The sequence below is a fragment of the Pyrgilauda ruficollis genome, unplaced genomic scaffold (genome assembly GCF_017590135.1).
Source record: "Pyrgilauda ruficollis isolate IOZ18807 unplaced genomic scaffold, ASM1759013v1 scaffold48, whole genome shotgun sequence".
Classification (NCBI taxonomy): Eukaryota; Metazoa; Chordata; class Aves; order Passeriformes; family Passeridae; genus Pyrgilauda; species Pyrgilauda ruficollis.
The window spans coordinates 1,898,666-1,916,515 of NW_024526377.1; the positions used below are offsets into that span (position 1 = coordinate 1,898,666).

General features: G+C 62.0%; 1 protein-coding gene across 1 annotated transcript in view; it reads right to left on the reverse strand.

The window, feature by feature from the left end:
* Nucleotides 1-10,508: 10,508 nt before the first annotated feature.
* FOXO6 (forkhead box O6) overlaps nt 10,509-17,850 on the reverse strand; it is a 34,432-nt gene continuing 27,090 nt past the window's right edge. The window contains exon 3 of the mRNA XM_041479351.1: nt 10,509-11,921. Coding sequence (XP_041335285.1) covers nt 10,509-11,921 — 1,413 coding nt within the window. The remainder of the gene's footprint in view (nt 11,922-17,850) is intronic.

Sequence of the window (17,850 nt, forward strand, 5' to 3'; positions counted from 1 at the left end):
GCTCAGAAGTGGGGCTGGAAGCAAATCCTGCCTTTGCGCATGTGGAGTCGGGCTGGGTGGGCTGGGAGGGAGCTGGGGAGGGCTGGGTGGGCTGGGAGGGCACTGGGATGGGCTGGCTGGGCTGGCTGGGCGGTGGGGAAGGCCGGGAGGGCGCTGGGATGGGTTGGGTGGGCGACCACAGCCACTCAGCCCTCGCACAAAGAGCTCACTCACAGCTGCCTGTGCCGGGAGGAGCAGGGAGGGAGGTCCTGCAGGTCCTGGAGGTCCTGCCAGGGTGGGAGGTCCAGGAGGTCCTGCTGCCCTGCCAGGGAGCGATGTCCTGGAGGTCCTGCCAGGGTAGGATGTCCTGGAGGTTCTGCTGCCCTGCCAGGGAAGGATGTCCTGGAAGTCCTGCTGCCCTGGCAGGGAGGGCACCCTGCCTGTGCTCTGGGCTGGGGGTTGCTGGGGGCACGGGGGCTCTGTTCAGCCCTGGCAGTGTCTGCATCTGGCTGTTTCCCCCTCCAAAGGGTCTCTTCTCTTCGGGCAGGTGGGCACCCACCCATTCCTCTTGCCACCTCCCTGGTGCAGCTGGGACCACCCAGAGGGACCCACATCAAGGCAGGGCTGCAGGTTTGGAGCTGCCTTACTCAGGGTCAGGCTCCTTGTGCTCCCCACACTCCACCCCCTAGGTGCTGTCCCAGCCCCCCTCCCCCAGGCACAGCCCACCCTCTTCTTTCTGGGAAATCAGTGAGGAAAAGCTCATCCCCTAAAAATCGCATCCCATGGGGGTGTGGGGCAGGGGAATCTCCCTCCTCATCCTGCAGCACGTGGGGATGGGACTCACATCCACCCTGGCACCTCGTGGATCTCCTGCAGGTGCAGAGCAGGGCTGGAGGCCCCAGCACTCTCCCATGCATGAGCCAAGCCTGTCAGAACCTTGGAAGGACTTCAGGGCTGGGCAGAGTTCCCACAGCCCCCCAGCACCCCCTGAGCTGCAGCACCAGCTGCCAGAGCTGCACAGAGCATGAGGGGCTCCTGGACAGAGGGACCCCAGCACTGCTCCTGCCCATGGCTGGAGAAACCCACGCAGGGGGAGTGGGGACAGCCCTCACAACACTGGGTGGGATGGGGACACGGTGTCACTCCCTCAGCTCTGAGCAGCCCTTGTTCCCTGCTGGGACACAGAATTCCCCTGCAGCCTTCACCTTCCTGGACCAAGAGCCGTGTTTGGCATCGAGTCCTTTCCGTGCACAGGGCAGGAGAGCCAAGGACTGCCAGGAGAGGAGCTCCTCAGCAGGGAGGGACTCTGTGCTCCCAGCAGGGGCTGAGCACCTGCAGGGGTGTCTGCAGCAGAGCCCAGCCTGGCACGTCACCTGGCACCAAGGGCAGTGACAGGAGCCAAGGTGTCTGCTGGCAGAGACCTCTGCCTTGCCCACCTGGCTGTGGCCCCACAGGTCCTGCCAGGGAATGATTTTTGAGGGTCCAGCTTGGTGCTGATGGCTTTGGGGAGGAGGACTCAGAGGGCATCACCTGCAGTGCTCAGCACAGTGCCAGCCTGGCAGAGCTTCCTGCAGCATCCCAGAAAAGCAGAATCCCACAGAATCATGGACTGAATCAGCAGCCACAGGCACCGAGTCCCTGCCCTGGGGCTGGGATTGAATCCTGGATTCCTCAGGAGCTGCTGCTGCTGCTCCCCAAACCCAGCGCTGCTGCTGGGGCTGGGGCTGGGCAAGGGGAGGGAAGGGCAAAGCTCCAGCCTGTCCGTGGAGGAGGATGAAGGGCAGATGAAGGGGAAGGGAGCAGGGAAAAAGGCAGTTAGAAGGGACTTTAGACAAGGAGCTGGAGTGACAGCACATCCCACTGACAGAGGTGGGATATTCAGGTTAGGTGGGATATTCAGGTGCCCAGAGCAGCTGTGGCTGCCCCTGGATCCCTGGCAGTGCCCAAGGCCAGGCTGGACATTGGGGCTGGGAGCACCTGGGACAGTGGGAGGTGTCCCTGCCATGGCAGGGGTGGGATGAGATGATCTTTAAGGCCCCTCCCAACGCAAACCATTCTCCAACTCAGTGATTAGGGCTCTCGTGAGCAGGGCCAAGCACAGGGACACCTTTGCCCAGGGGACCCCAGTGCCAGCACTCTTCCCTTGGAGAGTGGCAGCACCTGCCCTCCACCCCCAGGACAGCTGGCACTCTGTCAGGACCCATCCTCTGGGGACACCCTGCCAACCTCCCTGAGCAGGAACACACACCAGAGAGACCCCCTGCGCAATTATTTTGGGGGACAAGCTCAGCAAGAGCTCAGCAGAGGTGGGCACAGCCCCAGAGCCCCCTGTGCCCACCCCTGCAGCTGTGGCACACTCAGTCACCAGCACCTGGTGCCAGGGGCTCCAGCTGGAGCTGCATTCCCTGAGCTCCTCCGGAGCTGGCGGCTCACCAAGCCCCTCGGGGGGCTGGGAGGAGCAGCCGAGTGAGCTGAAATCACCCGCGGTGTGTGTGGTGCACGCTCAGCCACACCTGTGCAGAACACACACACAGCCACCTCCCGGGGACCCCGGGCTTGGCACCCCCCGGCACGCCCCTGGCACACCCACTGTGCCGTGCTGCTCTCACAGGCTGGGGAGGGAGGATCTGTGCGCTTCCCAAGGTCTCCACGCTTCTCCTGCAGACCCTTTTCTCTCTTTTTGCTGCAGGGATGTGAAGGTTTCCTGGGGACAGCTCCTCCTGCTCCTGCTCAGGGTGTGCCCAGCCTGCCCTCGGTGTGCCAGCCCGGCAGCCCGTGCCCAGGGGTGCCGTGGAGGATGAGGAGCAGGGAAGCAGCTCTGCCTGCCCTCGTGCTGCTCCTGCTGGCAGCCCCAAGGCCAGGTGGCTGGGTTGCTTCCTTGGGCTTCATTCAGCACGAGCAGCTTGTGATGTTTCTTCTCCTCCCTGGGGTGGGCTGCTCATTTTTGCCCCATAAGACAATGCCCTTTTTCAAAAACAAAGAAATTCTAAAGTACATATGAACATATGGTAACATATATTCCAGGCTGCCTATGTGGCCAATTCTCTGTATGTTACCATATGGTGCCGAGTATTTAGCAAAAATATAACTTGACTGTTTCTCTTTCCATATGGGGATTCTTTTGCCTTAATTAATAACATTGAGCAAAAACTCTTTCTAAGGTTTCCAAGATTTCTGCAAGGGACTATCTTCTGACTGACACATGCTCCTGAAGGTTTCCTCCTGATTTGGCTGCACCCTTCTGTCCCTGCCCCCTTCCTCATGCTCCAGGGGCAGCTGTGGGGACATCTACCCGTGGGGTTGTTGGGAGGGGGATGCTGCACCCTGCCTTGGCTCCTGGCCCAGGGAGCTCCTGCCCTGATGCCTCAGGTTTAGCTTTTATATTTTTCAGATTCTGTGCTGCTTTGGTGTGTGGGTCTGAGCTTCTCGTTATGGGATGGTGAACTCTCTGCACAGAGCAGGGAGACAAAACAATTCCTGCTCTAGCTGGGCACCAAGGACAAATGATCCAAATCTCAGCCCAAGAGCACAAACACCGTGGGCTGGAGAGAGAAAAACAAGCAGGATGGGACTGCATGGGCTAAAGCTGGAATTGGACAATGAACTGCAGTCTGCACATGGAGCAGAGCTGATCCCAGGGAGAGACCCCGTGAGCACTCGTGCATTTTGGGACCATTTTGGTTCATCTTGGGTGCAGCCCTGGCTGGGCTCTTGTGCTGCCCAAGGTGCATCCATGGAGGAGATCCTTTTAATAAATCCCTGCTTTATTCTTTAGCTCAGTCTGGTCTCTGTTCTAGGGCAGCCTTCCCAAGGCATCATCCCCCTCAGGGCCTGGCTGCAGCTGGGGGATAGCACAGTGCCTTGGGCTGCTCCCTCCGGCTCATCCCGGAGCTGATGGAACAAAGGGGACGTGCAGAGGGAGCTGCTGCAGCACAGAGAGCATTGGTGGCCACACAGGGACTGCTGTCTTCAAAGGGGCAGAAATCTGCACACTCTGCAGTTAGACCTCTCCAGTGTTATCTCCCAGAACAGTGAAATGTGTCAGAGGATGCTCTCAGGACGAGCCCACATCCCGTGGGATGAGCCAGCTGTGTCCCAGTGGGATGGGGTGTGAAGGATCAGTGGCACAGCCCCAGCTGCCAGTGAAGACAAATCTCTGTGGTTATTGGATTTGAGGGTGCCCCGATGAAGGCAGGAATGATGAATCTGACTCCGTGTTCTCAGAAGGCTAATTTATTATTTTTTGATACTATATTATATTAAAGAATACTATACTAAACTATACTAAAGAAAACAGAAAAAATACTTACTAAATGCTAAAAAGATAATAATGAAAACTCATGACTCTTTCCAGAGTCCCGACACAGCCTGGCCCTGATTGGCCAATGAGTGAAAATAACTCACACAAGAATCCAATGGAACAATCACCTGTGGGTAAACAATCTCCAAACACATTCCAAAGGAGCAAAACACAGGATAAACAAATGAGATAAGAATTGTTTTCCTTTTTTTTTTTTTTGAGGCCTCTCAGCTTCCTTGGAGAAAAATCCTGGGCGAAGGGATTTTTCAGAGACTGCAAATGCTGCTGCATGTGGCTCCAGATGTGTCCCTTGTCCCTCAGGGATGTTCCTGCTGTGGAGGCAGAGTGGAGCTGGCAAGGGGCAGGAGAGCAGGGACAGCAGGGGAGATGCTGGATCTCCTCCTCTCCCCATTCCCTGGCTCCTGTTGGAGATGCTGAGCTCCCTGTCCTCCTCCTAGGTAGGACAGGACACAGGCAGTGCCTGGGGGGCTCAGCATTGCTGTGAGTTGAGCCTGTCCCTCCTGCTCAGCCCAGAGCTTCTCAGCAGGCACTGCCCCACTCCCACCAACAGGCAGAACCCTCCTGGGGCTGTGCTTGAGTGTCCCCAGCCTCCCCCAGCTCCCAAATCCTCCTTCCCCGTGCTGCTGTGCTGGGCCAGCTCTGTCTGAAGGAATGGGATGGGGTAACAGGGCCTTGCAGGGGGTGTGAGCAGGGTGGGTGCTTGGCCTCCCCTGCCCTTCCCCTGGGGCACCCAGTGCAGCCCAGTGCAACCCAGTGCAGCCCAGTGCAACCCATTGCAGCCCACTGCAGCCCAGTGCAGCCCAGCGCAGGCTGGTTGTGGGCAGTGCCAAGGCTCCAGGGTCACTGGGAACCAGGGGCTCCTTGTCAGGGCTGCCCCATTCCCCAGCTCCTCACACCCCAGAGCTCCCCATCCCAGGGAATTTCTCTTGAGGAGGTCACCAGGAACTCTCCAAACTCCTTCTGCCCCTACCTGGTGCAGTCCCTCTCCTGCTGCCCCACAGCCCTCGGCTCTGTGCGGGTGCTCTGGGGCCCACAGCAGGTTCCTCCTGCTCTTTGGGGAGCCCTCCTCGATGTTTGGGACACCCTTGGGAGCACAGCTGCTGGGCATCCCCTTCCAGTGCTGTTAATCAGTCTCGCAGGCAGGGGTTGAGCCAGCTGAGCCCTGCTGGCTTCCCCCAGCTCCCCTGGGCAGCTGGCATGGGGAGGGAAGTCCCTCATGGCCTTTGTGAAACCTCTTGAAGGGCTCACTGGGCAGTCAGGGCAATTCTGTGTAGCCCAGACAAAACTGGATCAGCTCCTGGTGTCTCAGCCTCTTTCTGCACCCCCAGAGTTTCCTCTCGAGCACCTGAGCTCACCTGGAGCCCAGGTCCCTGCCTAGCTCTGCCACCTCCAGCTGGTATCCATGCCCTGAGCACCTCCCAGCACATCCTGGCAGAGTGGGACATCAGCAGAGCTGGCAGAGTGGCAGCCACCAGCACCTCTGTGGCCATGGGGCACTGCCAGCACCTTGTGTGCAGCTGTTCCTGCCTCAGGACCTTGCAGCTGCTCCCCCATTTCCTGCCAAAGCCCGGAGCAGGACTCGCTGGGGGGACATGTGCAGAGCAGGCCATCCTTGCAGCCACACAAAACCAGCCCTGCTGGGGCTGTGCCTGCCTGCTGGCTTGGCTGTTTGCAGGGTGGCTGTGGGATCGTGCCTGGAGGGCATTTCCAAAGGGCAGGACAGCAGGGCTTCCCCAGCTGCCAGGATCCCCAGATCTGCATGACAGGCTGGGTGTATCCTGGGTATCCACGTACCATGGCTGAGCTACTGCTGGGATGCAAATCAGAGCATCACAGAATGGTTTGGGTTGGAAGGGCCCTAGAGACACCAGGCAGGGACACCTTCCACTGAACCAGATTGCTCCAAGCCTCACTGCAGCCCCTCTGTGGCGTGGTGTCCCTGAGCCAGGCAGCACTCCCACCACAGCTCAGACCAGACCAGCCTCTGACCTCTCCTGCCCAACCTGTTGGCACAAATCAGATCCCACCCTCGCAGCAGGCTGCCAGCCGGGCTCGCACGAGGGCTGTGGTGACGTGGTGGCATTCAGAGATGGCACTGGGAGAAGGTCAGTGCGTGCAGAGCGGGCACAGGCTGTCAGCACTCGGCTCTGCTGAGCCCCTGCACTGGGGACAGCCGTGGATGCAGAAATGGGGCTGTGCTTGGAGCTGCCTGGGGATGCTCGGCACGGGGGGGCTGCAGAGCAGGGAGGAGAACCAGGAGAAGCGGCACTGACAGAACCAGAGCACACAGCCTTGAGCTGCACCAAGGGAAATACAGGTTGGATATTAGGAGAAAGTTTTTCACAGAAAGAGTGATAAAGTTCTGGAATGTTCTGCCCTGAATTCAGAGAGTCACTGGGTTTGAAGAGACCTTCAAGACCATCAAGTCCAACCCAGCCCCAACACCTCAACTCAACCCTGGCACCCAGTGCCACATCCAGGCTTTGTTAAACACACCCAGGGGTGGTGACTGCACCACCTCCCTGGGCAGAACTCAGCTGGGTGCCCAGCTGAGCACAGGCACCTTTCAGGAGCTGTGCAGAGTGATGAGGGCACCCCTGAGTCTCCTTTTCTATGATGATTCTATGGTTCTGTGACCTCCACAGCCCAACCAGGCCCATGCTCTGGGTGCAAGCTCAGTTTCACCAAACTCCCATCTCCCCCTTGGTAACTCTCCCATTTTCCCCATCTTCCCTGGGGGCACCATCCCCCCTTCCTCAGCTTCCCTGGGGGCACCATCCCCCCTCTCAGCCCAGACACACAAGCACTGACGGCAGCAGCAGCCCCGCCTTGTAATATTTAAAACAATTTTATTCATGAAAATATGCTGTACAATGCACTATACACAGTTCTTTACATTGCCACATACACAAACTCTAATAGCACAACCAAGAAAGTTACCATTGCCTACGATAGATGCTGTGAGAGATGAGACCCTCCCCCCCCCGTCTGTACAGTTATAAATACGAGGGAAACGGACCCAAAACCGCCGGGGGAAGCAAACCGGGGGGTCCTGGGTGTCCCCCCACGCCGGCTCCAGGCAGGGCAGGGTGGGAGCAGGGAGGGAGCTCCTGGCCCCAGAGGGGCACTGGGGCTGGGGGGATTGGGCTGATGGAGAGGGGAGGATGAAGCTCAGTGAGGGGGGGCGTGAGGTGGTCTGGTGACTGCAGAGAGGGAACCCGGAGCCTCAGCCAGTGACACAAAGCCCTGGTGTCCTCTTCCCCACACTCACAGTCACAGGGGGGCACAGCCATGCCAGCCACCCCCGGACATGCCAGCCCCACAGGCACTGCCCCAACACCCCCAGTCCCTCACACCACCCTCCTGGACACCACGGCCCCACCTGCCCTGGTCCTTTGGTCCCCTGGCAGGGCCAGCTGTGCCACCCACCCCTGCAGCCACCGCGTCCCCCGGGCTCCCAGCCTGCCTGGGGGTGTCCGTGCCCGCCCCGCCGCCCCTCGCCCCGCAGGACGACTGAACACACGACGTTACCAACACGACTGCACCGCACACACGACAACCCCACGGTCACGAACCACGACGACAGCTTGGCCAGGGGCCGTGCCCACGCAGCGGGGCAGGGGCACGGGGCGGCAGGGCGGGCACGGCACACGGGGACACCTCCCTCCTGCTGCTGGGACACGGGGACACTTCTCTCCTGCTGCTGGGACACGGGGACACCTCCCTCCTGCTGCTGGGACACGGGGACACCTCTCCTGCTGCTGGGACACGGGGACACTTCCCTCCTGCTGCTGGGACACGGGGACACCTCTCCTGCTGCTGGACACGGGGACACTTCTCCCTCCTGCTGCTGGGACACGGGGACACTTCCCTCCTGCTGTGAGGTGGCTCCCCTGCCACGCTGATGGCCTGCCAGTGTCTGTGACACCAAAGGGGGCTCAGGGACCCCAGCGTGGGAGAATCCCATCTCCAACTGCCCGAGTGCTGCCCGGCATGCTGGTGTGCTGCTGGGTCTGTGCCTGGAGGTCAGGTGCCTGGAGGAGCCAGGAGCCCTTCCCTTTCTCCCATTCCGGGGGGGCAGAGGTCCCCGTTTGCTCCAGGGCAGCCAGAGCTGCCCTCTCCTCCTGCCTCTGGGTCCCTCACACCCACGTGCTGAACTGGGGGGGTCGGGGATTAAATAGCCATTTGCAATCGGTTCCCAAGGATTTGGGAGATGCCTGAAACGAGAGGTGGTGTATAAAAGGAATGTGGTAATGATCCTGACCAAAGAATAATCCTTTTTAAAAAAGCATTCAAGAAAGATTATATATAATAGAATATATTAAATTCTGTACATGATCAAATAATGTAAACATAATTAATTAACTTGTAAGAATGTCTTTAGAGACCGTGCCTGCCGTGTGCCCCAGGTGAAGGTGAGCACATGGGGCTCTTTGTCACAGCCATGTGGGTCAGGAGAGGAGCAGGAGGTGCCACCTGTGGGTCCCCCTGCCCTGACTCAGGGCAGCCACGCTGTCCCCATGGCTGGCTGGGACCCAGCTCCTGCTCCGTGGCAGAGGAGCCAGTGCTGGGTCAGGAATGGAAGAGCTGGGCTGGGAATATGTGCTGGTTCAGTGCACTGACCCCCCTGCAAGCCAGGGCTGGGGGTCACAGAGAGCCTGTGGTGCCCAGGGGGAAGAATGGCTGAGCAGAGACCCCACAGGACAGAGCAGCAGCCCCCAGCACCTCGTGCCAGCCCTTCCATCATCTCCAGACCAGTTGCTCCTGCTGGCCACCAGCCTGAACCCCTCCAAACCCTGCTGCTCCTGGCAGCTGTGTGGAGTGGCTGGGACATCCCTGGCCCTCTCCTGCCCCACAGAGCAGTGGGGTCAGTTTGGGGTCCTGACACACAGCAGGACCACGTGTGAATTGTGGTCCCATCCCCCATGGAGCCCCTGCCCCTGGCAGGTGGGTGCACTCCTCTTGCTGACAGCTCCTGGATCAGCTCTCCTGGCACCCCAGGTGTGGGCAGTGAGACACTGGGACAGGCATGGTGGCACTGACCCCCCAGGAGCCCCACAGCCCTGGCTGGGGCCCCTGTGGCACCTCCCTGAGCAATGTGGGTCACCCAGGCATGGAGCAGGATGGACCCCACGCTGCATCCAGAGGCCTGGCCACCACACCCCTCCCCTCCTCACACACACAAAGCCCCTCCTGGAGGATGGCCCACATCACAGCCCCCAGCTTTCACCCCAACATCCAACACCCCCCACGGCCAAGCCAAGATGTGCCGTGTGATGGGACACAGCCACCAGCACTGCCCATGGCCTCTCTCTCCTCTCCCTAAGCTCGACCCTTTCTTCCTTCCAATGCAAAAACTCAATGGCAAAAGAGTGCATGAAATCAAATAAATACGCCCCCCTCCCCGCCCCTGCGAGCTGCCCCTGAGCCTCCAGCTCAGGGGACCCTCAGTGCCAGCAGGACCCCCCTGGAGTGTGCCCAGCCTGCTCTGGGCAGGGGCTGCAGCCTTCCCCTGCACCCTCAGGCCCTGGGGGCTGCCGAGATGCTGCTCCCAGGCTGCTGGCTGCACACCATCACCACCCCCTCCTCACTGCTTGGTAAGGGAACCTGCCTGGAGCCACGAGGACACCGCAGCAGAGGTGGCCTGGGGGTGTGGGCTCAGCAGAGCTCCGATCTCCACCAGGACTGAGGGGCCATGAGCCCCCCATTGCCCGGGGGCAGCGTCCCCACTCCTGACACTTCTGCCCAGAGGACTCATTTCCTAAGGTGGCTCAGAGAAGAGTTCTTTCCCGGGGGGGATGCCCGTGCTGGGGGGGTCCCACACCACCAGCCATCACCCCTCTGTCCCCCAGCCCAAGGGCAAATCAAACTGGCACCATTACCCTGGTGCACTGGGACCGTCTGGAAAGGCTTTCTCTTCCTGCTACCCCCCTGGATCTGCCTGGCTCCGGCTGCCTCTCCCAACCACCTGCCCTGTGTCCTCCAGAGGATGCTGGCAGGACCTGCAGACCGGGCACACGTGGGGCTGGGGGTCCTCCCCCATCTCAATATTTGACCCTCCGGTTTGTGTTTCGTGTTCGACCTTAAGCTCAGACTGATGGCTCTCGCCTATCTTAACAAACAAAGGCAGAAGAGAAAGGAAAAAAAAAAGTTAGTCTCAATGTTCCCCTCGTGGCTTCCCGCTGGCGAGCCCGCGCCGGGGCAGGCGTCACCCGGGCACCCAGCTCTGGTTCGTGGGCTGCGGCGCCCCGGGCAGCGCGGGCACGTTGAGCCCGTTCTGCGGCGGGAGCGCCGAGTCGAAGTTGAAGTCCATCTCGTCGCTGTCCATAAAGTCATTCAGGATGATCGACTCCACGTCACACTCCAGGCTCCCGTTGAACATGTCCAGGTCCAGGTCTGCTGGGAACCTGTCTTGGCCCAACATGGGGGGGTGGACGGCCCCCGGGTAGGGGCCCTGCAGCGAATCCAGCAAGCTCATGTGTGCCCCTTGGTTATTAGCGTAGGAATGCAGGTGCCCGTGGTGCGGCACGGCCGTCATGCTGCACGAGTCACTGGGCAGGCTCATAAGGCTGACAGGATTGGCTAAGGCACTGGTGTTGACCGCAGGGTGGTGACCGGCTGGTGACGGGTGGTACAACGCGTTGCTCTTCATGAGAGAGCCCGGGTGGGGCGGGTAGGAGGACAAGCCCTGCTCCCCGCCCCCGCACAGCAGCGGGTTGTGTCTGTGGCCACGGGCCGGCACCATGGGGCTGGCCTGCGGCAGGGGCAGGTCCCCCGGGACCATGCTCTCCTTGTGCGCGTAGGAGATGGAGGAGAGCAGGTCCTGCAGCGAGGCGTTCCTGTAGGAGCTGACGGGCGAGAAGGTGGCCTGCTTGTTCTCCTGGATGGTCTGCATGGGCAGGCGGCGCATGAGGCTCATGGCCGGCTGGCTGTAGATGGTCCCACAGTAGGTGTTGGAGGCGGCCCCCATGCTGGAGCACTTGGAGTTGAAGGTGAAATTAGAGCTCCTCTGCCGCAGGGCGGCCGGGGGGAGCTGCTGGGAGGGGCTCATGCTGTAGCCATCCTGCAGGTCCTCCAGCATGCTCTCCCCCAGGCTCTCGTTCAGGCTGATGGTGCCGGTCAGGTCGGTCAGCCGGGGCAGCTCCACGGAGCAGCGGGCGCTGAGGGAAGGAGACATGGTGCTGGAAGGGCTGGGGTACATCAGCGGGGACGAGGGAGTACCATCGTCCTCCTCCAGCTCGTCCGGCTCGTGGTTGGCCATGATGGGCGAGAGGCGCCCGCTCAGCGTGCTGGCCGTGGAGTTGGCCCGCGTCCGGAAGTCCGCCCAGGCGTCGTACTCATCGCTGGCGTGGGACGCGGGGCTCTCCGACCACTTGGCTTGCTGGGAGGACGGGCTGTCCTCCCCGCGCTCCTGCGTCACCTGCAGCTGCTTCTTCTTGCTGGCCTTGCCCTTGATGCGCAGGAACTTGCTGTTGTTGTCCATGGAGACCGCACGCCGCCGCGGCGTCTTGCCCGTCTTGCCGCCCTCGGGGTTCAGCATCCACCAGGAGCTCTTGCCGGTGCCCTCGTTCTGCACGCGGATGAAGCGGGTGTGCAGGGACAGGTTGTGCCGGATGGAGTTCTGCAGGGACAGCAAGGACAGGGGCAGGGTCAGCAGCAGGGACAGCACCCCCGAAGGAAAGGGAGGCCCACGGGGCTGGGGGGTACGTGGGGCACCGTGGGGCACCGTGGGGCACCTGGGCTCCATCCCCCAGAACCAAGAGTTTGGGGCTGGGAGAGCTCGGCTGGCAGGTCCCTCCCACATCCCGTGGGTCACAGCCCTTTGCTGCGCCTCCAGCTCTGTCTGTGGCACAATTCCTGTCCTGGCAGGGACAGGGGGTCTCTTTAGCACATCCCAGGGACCCGCAGCAGCCAGGCCAGCTCCCAGGGAACCTTCCTTCCCTGGCAGCAGCCTGTGGAGGGACAAGGTGAAGAGGCAACAAATGCAGTGATGGGGTCAGGACCACGCACAGGCCCAGTGCTTCTCCATCCATCCCTCCCAGCCCAAGCCCACCACGCAGCCAGCACATCCCACAGGCTGCTCCCAGCACAGCCAGCACCTCTGTGGAGATCCCAGCTCGCTCCCCACCAGCTCCACAAGCAGAGGGGATTCCTTTGGAGAGGATTCCAAGCCCCCTCCCCTGCCTGGCATCACTTGGGATGTCCTCCCCTCCACCCTCAGCATCAACACATCCTGTGCAGGGCACATCAGCACCACCACAGCCCAAAACAACCTGTTTGCACCATGTGAGACCTTGTCCCCAAATGCCTGTCAGGCCAGCAGGGCAAGGAGGGGATTCCTCCCCTTCGCTCTTGTGAGATCCCGTCTGCAGAGCTGTCTCCAGCCCTGTGATCCCCAGCACAGCAGGGACATGGACCTGTTAAAGCTGGTCCAGAGGAGTCCACAGAGCTGCTGCAGGGGTGGATGAGATGAGCTTTGAGGTCCCTCCCAACCCAAACCATTCTGGGATTCTCTGTCACCTGCCTCTCCCTGCTGACATGCATGTCAAGGGATGCCACCCCAGCTCCCTGTGCCTCCTTTTCCCCAGAGGAAAAAGGCAAGATGCAGAACCCACAGAAGAGTCTGCAGCACAGACACCCTTCCCCAGCTCTGCCCAAAGGCTCGGGGCTGGCCAGGGGCTGCTGGAGAGGGGAGGCACTGCCCCAGCCCATTCCCAGCTGCAGGAGGGGCAGAAGGACGAGGAGAGGGAGGAACCCACGGCGGAGGGGAGAAAGTTTGGTGCTGTTGTGGTGTACAGTGGAATACTAATGAAGAGGCAAGTGAGCTCCAGCCTCATCTATCATATTATGTAATGGCTTACTTCTCTGCACTTCATTTATTTGGAGATTGCTCCCAGGCTGGCTCCTCGCCAGCAGCCACCAAATCCAAGTCTACAGAAATCAATCTCGCACTGACTGATTAAGCCGTGTTTAGAACTAATTGCTCCTTCGTGTGTGGGGAGAATAAATTACGGGCTTTAATTTCACATCTTTAAAATGCAACTGCAGGTATGGGCCAGCCATTAACCCCTTCCTGCACGGCTGGGGAGGGGCCCCAGGGATGGCTGGGACACAGCTGCCCAACCAATGCTCACCAGCTTCAAGCAGAGCACGTCAAGCCCTAGCCAGCCTTCCTGGCAGGGAGAGTCCCCCTGACCTTTCCAGCACCTCTCCTTAAGCCACAGGATGATCCAAACTCCCATCCAGGACCCAGCCACCGTTCAAGCAGCAGGGACAAGCACAGCACGTGGTTGTCACTGCCTGGCAGGGCCAGGGCCACCAGCCAGCTCAGCCCCACAGCGCTGCCCTGCACCCACAGACAGTGGGGAGCTGGAGATGCCAAAGCTGGGCTTGCAGGAGTGATGCCCAGTCACTGCTGGCCCCTGGCAGGAGTGGGGACCCTGCCACGGCCACAGTCCCTCGCTGCCAGCACTGCCAGGCCTGCCCAGCACAGGAGGCAGGAGATGCTGCAGCCTGTGCAGCAGGGCTGGAGCTGCCATGCACAGCACGGAGACAGGGGATGGGCTTTGGGCATGTCACAGCTGGATGGGGGTGACATTCAGCATCCTCTGCTACGGCCCCCTCCCACCCCAGAGCGAGCACAGGGCACCCCGCACCCCCCGAGGCAGGGGACAGGGCTGGCAGGGTCAGGCTGCCCGAGGCAGAGGAGACAAGGAGAGGCTGCCGCTTCTCCTGCAGCCGAGCTTCATTAAGAGCCACAAGACAGCAGCAATTAAGTGCAAGGTGCAGCACACCCGGCTGTCTCCTCATTAGCACCCCGACACGCTCGGCTGCCCGCGGCTCGGGGCGCACGGAGCAGGGCCGGGGGCTGATTAACAGCAGCCAGGCTGGACCCGCGGCCACCGGGCAGCCCCCGGGCATCCACTGCCCCCTGGCAGTGTCCCCCTGATACCCAGGGGACAGCAGCTGCCTTGGCAGAGGGTGCCCTGCGGTCAGGAGAGGATGGTGCCAGCCCCAGGGCCCCCACGGCGCCTTTGGCACCACTCTCTGCCCTGCACCGCTTCTTACAGCACCATTGCAGGGCTGGCCGTGCCCTGTGCCCTGCTGTGCCCCCCGACCGTCCCCTCTGTCCCCCTGTCCCCATGGCACAGCCCCTCAGTGCTAACCCGGCCCCACAGCCCCCGGTGTCCAAACCCCAAACAGCACCGGGCAAGGGCATCGCTCCCAAACCCCAAACAGCACCGGGCAAGGGCATCGCTCCCAAACCCCAAACAGCACCGGGCAAGGGCATCGGTCCGGGCTCACAGCCAGGCCGTGCCGGGGGTGACACACAGCCCGTGCCGGGGGTGACATCCAGCCCGTGACAGGAGTGACAGCCAGCCTGTGACAGGGGTGACACCCGCCCCGCGGACCCCAGCACGCCCCCGCAGCTCTGCCGAGGGGATGGGGATGCTCTGAGGAGCACAAGGCGGGGCTGGAGGTGGCACCAGGGCTGCAGGTGCACCGGACCCCCTGCCCAGCCCTGGCTGGCACCAGGGCAGGACGAGGCTGAGCCCGTGCCAGCCGCCAGCTGCCGGAGGCTTTGCCAAGCTGGAAGACCCCAGTGCCATGCCGGTGCCCGTCTGCCGGGGGCTGCTCCTGCTGCGGGGCCGGAGGGGGGGCTGTGGGCACCCACAGAGCCCCTCACCCCCCCAGGAGCCCTCCTCCGGCGAGCCTCATTGTCAGGGGAACAGGCAGTGTGAAATCGGTCTGATTAGCAATTAGTCCCATTGTAAAAGGATTAGCCGGACCCATTGTTTGGGAGAGTGCCTTGACTGTCAATGGGCAGCTGGCAGCGATGGTGAGGATGATAACGATGCTGCGGGGAGCCGGGAGCCATTCCCCGAGGCCGGACTCCCGAAATGAGCATCGACCCCCGAGCTGAACCTCGGACCCCGAAATGAGCCACCCACAGGGGCACCGAGCCCAATCCGGGCAGCGCTGCCCAGCCCCAGCCCAGCCGCAGGTGCCAGGGTGCCGCCCCCACCTCGGGGTGCCCACGAGTGTCGGGGTGCCGGGAGTGGGGCTGAATCCCCTCTGCGTGCCCTGAGGAGAGCAGGGTGCGGGGGAACGAGTGCAAGAGCAAGCCCTGGCCAGAGTGGGACAGCAAACCAGGCGCTCTGTGGCCCTCGCCATCCCTGGGACATCCCCTGCACCCCTCTGCTGTCCCCAGCACTGCCCCTGAGCTATCACCCCTCTCTGCCCAGCACCACGAGTTTTCCAAGTAAACCTCAACCCCAGCTGCTCCTCACCACCTGCCAGCCCTGCTCTTAGAGGTCAGGGGCTGTCTGTCCATCCGTCTGTCTGTCTGTCCAGGCTGCTGGGCCATCCAGCCAAGGAGATGCCCTGTGCCCTGCTGTGCCCCCCGACCGTCCCCTCTGTCCCCCTGTCCCCATGGCACAGCCCCTCAGTGCTAACCCGGCCCCACAGCCCCCGGTGTCGAGTTTTCCAAGTAAACCTCAACCCCAGCTGCTCCTCACCACCTGCCAGCCCTGCTCTTAGAGGTCAGGGGCTGTCTGTCCATCCGTCTGTCTGTCTGTCCAGGCTGCTGGGCCATCCAGCCAAGGAGCCCGTTGGTGTTACCAGCACCGTTGGCAGGAGGAGCAGGGACAGGGACAGGCACAAGGATGCTAACAAGAGCTCTGCCAGCAGCACAAGGACGGCTCCAGGGGTTAATTGATCCTTATTCACTTCTTGCACAACAAAATTGCCACTGCTGGAGGAAATATTCCAGAGGGCAGAGTCTACCAACAGCCTCAATAGGGCTTCATCCCTGGGGATGATGGACAGGGAAGGTGGTGGCATAGGACACTCCATGGTGACACCTCCAAAAACATCACATTCACCCAAAAAATGGCTCAGCCACATCCTGGCACCATCCCCTGGGCATGGGCAGCCCTGGTCCCTGCATTGGTGTCACCATCCCGCCCGGAGCAGCTGGAGGCTGAGCTCAGCCCCCAGCCCTGGCATGGCCACTGAGCAGGACCCAGGCCTGTCTGGGGAGCAGGTGGCACACGTGGCAGTGCTGCCCACGCTGGGGATGGCAGGCACCCCGGATGCTCCTGACAGGAACGGATGGCCCGTGAGGACAGGAGGGGACCCCTGTGCTGTTCCACAGGCAGGCAGCTGCAGGAGACCCCACCACCCTGTGCCTGCAGGGCATCAGTGCACCCCACATCAGCGCACCCCACATCAGCCCAATCTACACCATCCTGACCCACATGAGTCCAATCCACAGCATCCTGACCCACATGATCCCCACACCAGCCCCACACCATCCTGTGTCACACAGCCCCACATCATTCCCATCCACACCATCCTGGCCCACAGCAGCTCTCCCTGTGTGGGTGAACCCAGCCAGGGGAAGCCCATGGAGCCAGGCAGGGGGTGGCAGGGGTGGCTGTAAATCCAGCCCAACGTGTGCCAGGGCTCCTCCAGCCCCACAGCAGGACCCAGCCCCACGGAATCCCACTGGCCTCTCTGCTGTGAGCAGCCCTGGGAGCTCCCCACGGCCCCAGGCACACGGTGCCTTGCTGGGCAGGAGCAGCTCCTGTGCAGCCCCACAGCTTGCCAGGGTGTTACTGCCCCACAGAGCCCCCATGCTGCCCTCCACGGTGCCCTGCAGGCACAGAGCCACCCCACAGCCTGCCCTGGGCACTGCCCCACACCCAACCCCTACAGCAGCCCTCTGTGCCACCCACTCTGTGCCCACAGCACTGCACAGCAACCCCCCTGCACTGCTTCACCAGCTCCCTGGTGCCCTGTGCCAGCCCACAGACAGAGCTGCCCGGCGCCCCACAAGCTCCCTGGGCCCCTCAATGCCCCATAAGCCCCCCAGAACCCTCAATGCCCTATAAGGCCTCCAAACCCCTCAATGCCCCATAAGCTGCCCAGCTCCCTGCAGTGTCCCACAAGCCCCTCCAGCCCCCCTCAATGCCCCACAAGCCCCTCCAGCCTCCCCTCAATGCCCCATAAGCTCCATCCAGCCCCCCTCAATCCCCCCCCAGCCCCCCCCCCCCTCAATGCCCCATAAGCTCCATCCAGCCCCCCTCAATGCCCCACAAGCCCCTCCAGCCCCCCTCAATGCCCCACAAGCCCCTCCAGCCTCCCCTCAATGCCCCATAAGCTCCATCCAGCCCCCCTCAATGCCCCACAAGCCCCTCCAGCCCCCCTCAATGCCCCACAAGCCCCTCCAGCCTCCCCTCAATGCCCCATAAGCTCCATCCAGCCCCCCTCAATGCCCCACAAGCCCCTCCAGCCCCCCTCAATGTCTCCCCCCAGCCCCTCGCTCTGTCCCAGCCCCCCAGCAGCAGCTGATGCCCAGGTCCCGTCTGCCAAGTCCCCCCTCGACCGTGCCCCCTCCCTTCCCCGGCATGTCCTTGCCCGGGGCTGGAGCCGGGCAGGGGCCGCGGTGCCTGTGGGAAGGGCACGGCAGGGGCAGGGGGAGGCTGGGCTGGGGCAGGGGCAGCGGCAGGGGGAGGCTGGGGAGGCAGGGGGAGGCAGAGCTGGGG